This window comes from Enoplosus armatus, chromosome 4 (assembly GCF_043641665.1).
Source record: "Enoplosus armatus isolate fEnoArm2 chromosome 4, fEnoArm2.hap1, whole genome shotgun sequence".
NCBI classification, from domain to species: domain Eukaryota; kingdom Metazoa; phylum Chordata; class Actinopteri; order Centrarchiformes; family Enoplosidae; genus Enoplosus; species Enoplosus armatus.
The window spans coordinates 4,569,266-4,576,709 of record NC_092183.1 but is presented as its reverse complement, the minus strand read 5'-3'; the positions used below and the strand labels follow the sequence as shown (position 1 = coordinate 4,576,709).

At 43.1% G+C, this 7,444-nt stretch overlaps 1 protein-coding gene across 29 annotated transcripts in view; it reads right to left on the bottom strand.

Moving 5' to 3' along the window:
- Window positions 1-1,491: 1,491 nt before the first annotated feature.
- The window catches only part of camk2b1 (calcium/calmodulin-dependent protein kinase (CaM kinase) II beta 1), a 61,610-nt gene continuing 55,657 nt past the window's right edge, over window positions 1,492-7,444 (bottom strand). For 27 of the 29 annotated variants that reach the window (XM_070903557.1, XM_070903559.1, XM_070903562.1 and 24 more), the window contains 3 exons: window positions 2,436-2,511; window positions 2,252-2,346; window positions 1,492-1,724 (listed from right to left, as the gene is read on the bottom strand). In XM_070903557.1, coding sequence (XP_070759658.1) covers window positions 1,492-1,724; window positions 2,252-2,346; window positions 2,436-2,511 — 404 coding nt within the window. Of the gene's footprint in view, window positions 1,725-2,251; window positions 2,347-2,435; window positions 2,512-3,212; window positions 3,390-4,697; window positions 4,842-5,480; window positions 5,571-7,444 lie in introns of all 29 variants that reach the window. The other 2 variants (XM_070903556.1, XM_070903582.1) reach the window with 2 other exon arrangements.

The following is a 7,444-nucleotide window of genomic DNA, read 5'->3' as shown; positions in this document are numbered from 1 at the left end:
GAATGTTAGAAGAGACAATTGAGACCACTCTCGGGTCTGCACGGTACATATGAAGTTATCTTAGATTAGCTTAAAGACTGGAAACATGGGGAAACTAGTCTCTGTCCAAACGTAACAAAATCAGCCTACCAGCACCTCTAATTGGCATTTTTACACTTCAATTTTTATACGAATGAAACAAACAAGCTTGAACAAGTTAATTAATGAGCTTTAGAGGTGCTGGTAGGTGGATTTTTAAACTTTTGACAACGCCACTTTCCCCCTGTTTCCAGTCTTTATGCTAAGCTAAGCTAACAGTCTCCTGGTAATTATCCTCTCATGTAACTCTCTGCAAGAAAGCAGAATTAGTGTATTTATGTCCAACTATTCCTTTAACACAACAAGTGCAGTTGTAACACATCCAAAGCAAAAAAGCTTGCTATAAAAGTTGCAGTATGTTCCAAAGCTTTTTGACACAATGCAACGTTATGGCATGACACAGAAGTATTTTGCCATATTTCGGTGAAATGTTTTAGTTTTTCTTTCCGAGAAACTTCGTCACCATTGGAATCAATTGTAACTGAAATTGATTCAAGCAGGCCACAGTTTTTCATGAGGGAGAAAACTCTTTTCACAACCCCCTTTCAGGTCTACAGAGAGTAAGTACGTGATACTCAAAAGAGCATGCAAAAAAACCCATGTTTTTATGCTTGGTAAGGTGCAAAAGTTAAGATAAAAACATTTGATGGAATCAAATTATTTGAATAAATTGATAATATTGCTGGACGTGCTACGTCTACTCCCAGGATTACTGTCTATCACGCAGTACAGCTACAGCATCAGCTTATTGTTGCCATCAAAAATTAAATTAAGTTAAATTAAAAAATTTAATTAATAACAAAAACACACGTTGAGAAGCACATGTGGACCGAAAAGAAACTCATGTAAGTCACTTGAATGATTTATTGGGGTGGGAATACCTCAGTTTGAAGCAGAGCTGCTACCCTTTCTTCAGACTATTAGCATACCGAAGGCTGATGGAAACACACATGAAGTTTCTTTTGCTGATTCCTTGAATTAACACATACCTTTTTATGCTTCTAGATAGTGTTAGCGCTCAAAAGATATTATAAAGTACAGAGTACAGTCTAGACCTGCTCTATATGAAAAGGGCCCTGAGATAACTCCTATTATGATCTGGCACTATGTAAATACAATTGAATTGAAAAAGAACCTGTAATGTGCCCAATACTAAACTTAGGATTCTACAGCCAACTTTTCCACCCGTCAATCTGTTGTTCCCTTCTTCTATCCTCTATTTCCACTCTGATTGTTGTCTTTATTTAAATGTTTAATCTGGTCACAGAAAGCGCTTCATCACCTAAAAATATACAGGTACAACAGCTGTAGCTACTTTCCAAAGTTTGAAAAAAGCTAAATAGTACAAACATGCTCTGAGAGGACACCTGCTGCCAGTTTTCTCCCAGTTGTCCCAGCGCTGTAGTCCGTACCTCACTGGAGTGGCGCAGCCGGTGCGCCTGAGCAGTGGAAGTGGATGTTCTGCCACTTGCTGTCTCTGCGATGCCAGACGCGAGTTTCCTCTGACTGGCTGGACCGCGGCCGACCCTGGCCGTCAACAAACTGAGTCAGGCGGATGTAAGCGATGCAGGCCGCGTCCTCGCCGATCAGGTGCACGTGGGGGTTCAGGATGGTGGTGTGGATGGGCTTGCTGTTCTTAGCCAAAACTGAGAAGACGACAAGAACAATGTCAGGAGAGGGAATGAGCAAGACAACACAACTACAATAATGATTGGATATAACTACTCTACTATTATTACTACTCGCGTTCATACAGTTCACATGTAAACTGTCTTTAAAGCTTCGTTATGCAGTTTCACACACTGGCATCCCATAGTGAAACAAATACTGGCTGTTTGAATTTTGAGGACATGTAACACTGATCATCTCAATCTTGGTGGACGTGGAAGCTGCTGTGGATCGTTGGGGAGCTTTAGTTAGTTTTCTTCACTTCCACTGACGCTTCCTGTGAAAACATTTCCTCATGTGGTCTATTTCTAAAATCAGCAATAGTGCAAATGGAGAGATGTACAGCAGCTTAATGAGAGAAGACTGAGCTCATTTCTCTCTTTCAGCTCCACTTTGTGATTAAGATTTATCAGAAGTGTGTTTACACTAAAACTAAAGATATAAACAATATCAGGAAATAAGCAAGGATGCAACAGTATGATACCAACAAATCTATAAATCTTACGGTTCTCAAAGTAGAATCTGTGGAAATCCATCCCCTCTACCAGGTTGCCCAGCGCCTCCGGCTCAAACGAGGTCAGTCCAGGGTCGCAGATCTTACTGGGGAGGAAAGAGCGGGACATGTTAATGAAGCATTAACTTTAAACTACGCATTTGAACAAAAGCCAAACACAAAAACGCAGACTCACGCGTATGCCTCAAAGTCTCCATTGTTGATCGCCTCTATCAGCTGCTCAGTGATCTTGATAATTTCTTGTTTGCGTGCTGCAGAGGACAGTAGGAAGTTAATCAGAGGTACATCACAACAGCCGGACACATGGAGAGCAGTTCATTCTTAAATCATCAGCGAGAATACTAAGAATACTAAAACTGAAACTAATGTTTCGACCTCTCTGCGTTTATATTAGGAGCTGGAAAAATATGGTTTATAGTGAAATTAGCGTGGATTCAGTATTAGTAGTCGTAACAAACATCTGTGGAGCCTGAAGAGCAAGTTAATTCACTCTGAAAACAAATAAAAACAAACATCTACACACACACAATAGAGACTTTGCTCATCATGTGTCACCAACTGCAGTAATATGAGCACACGCAAGGCATCTCGCATATCACCGCAAGCAATGTCACCTATGTATTTAAAGACATCACAGCCAGTCAAAAGCAACCAAACGATGCATAAATCCAGCTGCAGTCAGCAGTGCTCTCCATGGCAGACTGGAGAGGAGGTTAATAAGGCTCAGAAGCAAAAAGCACACACAACCAGAGAGTTTAATTTGCAAGTCGGCTGACAAAAGAGCACAATGTACTTTCCTCTATGGACCCTGTTTACCAAAAGCAGAACACACTGACTGTCAAACACGCTTGTTCACGCACAGGCCTGCACTGAAATCCTGAAATGTTATTCTATTAAGCCCCGGGATTGGCTACCATGCGTGGGGTCGGGCTGGGTCATGCTCGGTACTCACTCTGGGAGGAAGACAGGGAGGGGCTGGAGGGGGAGTGAGGGGGAGGTGGGGAGGTGGTGTGTGCAGGTGGAGGGGTGGGCCTGGCGCTGGGTACCGGTGCCGGTGCGGCGTCAGCCTCGGGTGCTGGGGCCGCCGGCACCCTGCGAACGCTGCTTACCAGGTCGGTGAGCCGAGACACTGAGTGCCGTTCAGGCAGGATGGACGGACGGATGGATGGATGGATGGATGGATGGATGGATGGATGGATGGATGGATGGATGGATGGATGGATGGGTGGGTGGGTGGTGGAGAGGGAATGCAAAGAACAGATTAGAAACAGTAAGGAGGGAAGAAAAAGAGAATAAAGGAATGAAGAAATAAGGAAATCCCTTTGGAAATGTGTGTATTTGCGGTCACAGTAACTATAAATTGAACCACAGTGTCAACATAGTGTAGCTTCCTTTGTACTACACACTCCACACATTACAAAGGAGAGAGAGGAAGATTCAGCGATCAAACTGTCATGGTTTTATACAGGAGGTTTGGGAGAAGTTAAACACACTTTGCTTTTCATTAAACCTGCAGTATTATACCTTTCATTTCCTAATTCTTTCATTTGCATATAGCTATTACAAAATGTTTCCTTCAAATTAATTAAACTACGCAGTTACAATCATAATCGTAGAAGATAAACATCAATCTGACTCATTGTATTTGGTCTATACTGTGCTGACGATACATTTGATTTGACAGTGTATTTTATAAAAACTGGAATTTAAAGGATGAGAATGGTGTTTTACTTGTTGCCAGTTAAAACTGAAACCAAAACAAACAATGCGTTTGTTTCTTAATACTTTCTGTGGCACTTAAATCCACATGTATACATTTTTTTAAAATAAAAAGCTCTAATTTCAGCTCGGTTCTGTAGAAACGTTACTCAAACAGGAGTAAATAGTGCATTTGTTAGGGACTATTTTCAGCAGAGACATTTGGTGCGCCATTGAGTATTTAAAGCAGCTGTATGTGGGACTGACTCGAAATAAACTACAACGCCCAATGTATCATTGTAAACAAGGAACATGTCACTCAGTGTGACAATGTGGCTCACTGTTGTTTTTTTTAATACTTTAAACTTGAACATCGTCAGCTATATCCTTTAATATAGGCAATATATTTTAATTCTGCAGTTGGAGGTGGTTTTAACATTTTCTTTAGTACCATCCCTCCCTTGACTTAGGAAGTTTGGTTCAGAAAACTCTTGAAGGTATTTCTAAAGATGAAGAAATGACAAAGGTGCAGCGAGAGTGATCTATGTAGAGCTTAGAAATAAGCTGTTTCACTAGTTTTCCCTCCTTTTCCAAAATGACAAATGAAAGCCAGAATCAGTCCCTCTTTTCATGCATCATCTTGGCATGGGAACAGAGGAACAGGAGATTCATGAAGTCTCATGGACACTTTTTTTCTCTTCCAGTGGTCGTCTACTTCACACTCTACACTTCTACTTACTCTGCATGGGGACAACAGGGGTGTGCGGAGGGGAGGGGGCGGAGAGGACAGCGGGAGGTGGAGTGCTGGATCTCCCTTCCCCGTCGGATGTGGGCCCTGAGCCCCTACGCACTGAACCCAGCAGGTCAGCAAACTTTGTGGCAGCTGAGTTGAGGAGGGAGGAACATGGGAGACAGTTGACCAAAGCATTGTGGCCATTCAGATGAACAAACATCTTGGAGAGCACTAAGACGAGCAGGCCACTCAGCGAAATGTGAGAAAGAGGTGAGTTTTTATCAAACATAGTCAATGAAGTCGTGGTACTGGACGTATCAATAGAGCTCTCCGAGATGAAGTGGAGGGAAAAATAAAAGACACAGGGCAGAATTCATGCTTAGAAATGTCTGAAAGACAATGTTAAGACCGATTGTCATGGAGCAGTATTGTGTTGCTGTTCCAAATATGTCCATGAGAAGGAGACAACGAGTTACTAAACACACGTGGCGTGGGAGGGACAGAGGGGAGGATGGGAGGGTAGAGGAGTAGAAATACTACAAAGCATCTCCTCAATGTTTTTCAGAACGACTATTTCTGCTGTTATGAGATATTTTCGACTGTCTGATAGTGAGATGTAGGAATGGTGCTGACTAAGAAGACTCTAATGGAGGAATGAAGCACAGGATAAGTCAGGGTACTTTAGGGATTTAGTGGTGCTAAATGACAGCAGATGTATGCTTTTAATACATGCAGGGACATGGGAATGGAGTACACACAGGCTGCATTTGACGGGCCATGCTGACTTACAGAACACAGCAGCTGAGGAGCCCTGAGAGCTATCAGGCTGGGAGCTCGTGCTGGACTGCGCCTTAAGCGAGCTGTTGTCTAAGCTCTTCCCTGATGACATGCACACACACACAGAATAAAATGCAAAGAGTGATGACAACCAGTCGGATATATTGCACAGGAAAACACAAAAGAAATGTCACAGTGAGGAATGATGGGAAGGGTTTGCGTGAGATGACAGGGCAGATATATACAAGATGATGGGTCCTCCGTCACCAGATCTCATTGAAAAAGAAAAAATAAAGCACTTTCCTCGTTATCCCAGTTAATGACTCCATTTCAGCAGGATTTACTGCTGCTGCATGTGGGCTTTTTACTGAGACTTTAATGGGAGTCTTGCCAGTGAGCAGAGGATGGATGATGACAACGGCGATGGCCATGATAATGAGAGAGAGTTGGATGTTACTCATTATAGCTCGTCTGTTTAATCAGCTGGCACAGAGGGAAACGCAACACATGAACACCCGTTGACAAACAGACGGAAAGAAAGTGTCCCTGCAGGAAAAAAATAGGCGGCACGAGACTGGCACGAGAAAAGGAAACGGGGAAAAAATGATTCCTGCCACAATACAACATTACTAGAGGTACGGCTGCACCCTCTCAACTACAGAAAGCAACCAAACATAACAGGAAATCCAAAGACGTCACAGTACAGCCCACACTGTTTGACTGACAGGTGATCCCTCTGCAGTTTAGAAACATCCCAGCAATTAGCACTCAATTCCACAGACGTCACAAAAAGAAGCACTTCAGGATTAGCAATTTAACAGCAAGTAATCCCATGAATCATTAGTGACTGTAAAAAAAAAAAGATCACCTTCACAACAAATGCAGATCAACGACTCACAACGAGCAGCCCTCAGAAAACAGTCTGTAACATATTCCCTGCTATAAAAGTATTGAGAGTAACAGAGCAGATATGTGTTTGGATGCTCCAAAAGCCAGCACGGGTGTTGGGTTACAAACCAGCTGTCGAGCACTCGCTGACCTAACAAGATCCTACAAAAGGCCAACATGACACAAACTACCCCAACCAAACACGACTCCCCTTCCTCCCCGCACTCACCTGGCTCTTGTAGTTTTCTCTGGCGCTAACCGTGCTATGTGCCGGTTCGCATCTTAAGAGTCTTAAAGCTGCTGTGTGAGACTAATGCTATCTAAGGGTGGCGCTAGCAGAGCGGTGTGTTTTTAACGCGTCTCCGGGCACTCCATCTCCATTTCCTGTCACCAGGGCTAAATTTAGACACCTCCCCCTTTAGCCCCGACCCCCCTCTCAAGGTGCCCTTGCCCTCTCCACTCCTGCCAGAGGGGTGGGGTGGTGGGGCTCCAATTTGGGACCTTGGATGGGTAGGAATACGTAGGGGGAGGATACCTTTCTCTGTGTGTACAGGGAAAGTACAGTGTGGTACAGTAGAGCCTGAGGGTATAAAGGATTTTCAGGTGATGTAATGCTCCTTCAGGCAACCCTACTGACATCAAGGGTCATTTTAATAATTCATTTTAAGTGAGCAACTTTCATGATTCTGATATTTTACAACACTTTCAGACAGAACGCACGTTAGCTAACAAGGGATTACATATTTTCAGGCTAAGACACAGTGTACAAATACATGGACCTCTCCCACGCTACTCTAATGAATGACCTGTTGTTGTGCTGTCAATAACATGGCGTCTCATCATTAGTTAGTGCGTAAAAATGTCTCCATGTCATTTGAAAAAGTGAGCAACAAACAGAACAATTTTATAGTAAATTACACCTGAGGTTGTACAAAACTTTAAAATAACATATAACAAATACAATTTTGACCAGGCGGTGACATGACAACATCCCCTCCCCGTAAATTATCGAATGAGCCACTGAAACTGTTACTTTGCTTCATTAGCCTGATGGTAAGCTACCTGATGAAGCCAAAGGTCGAGTGTGT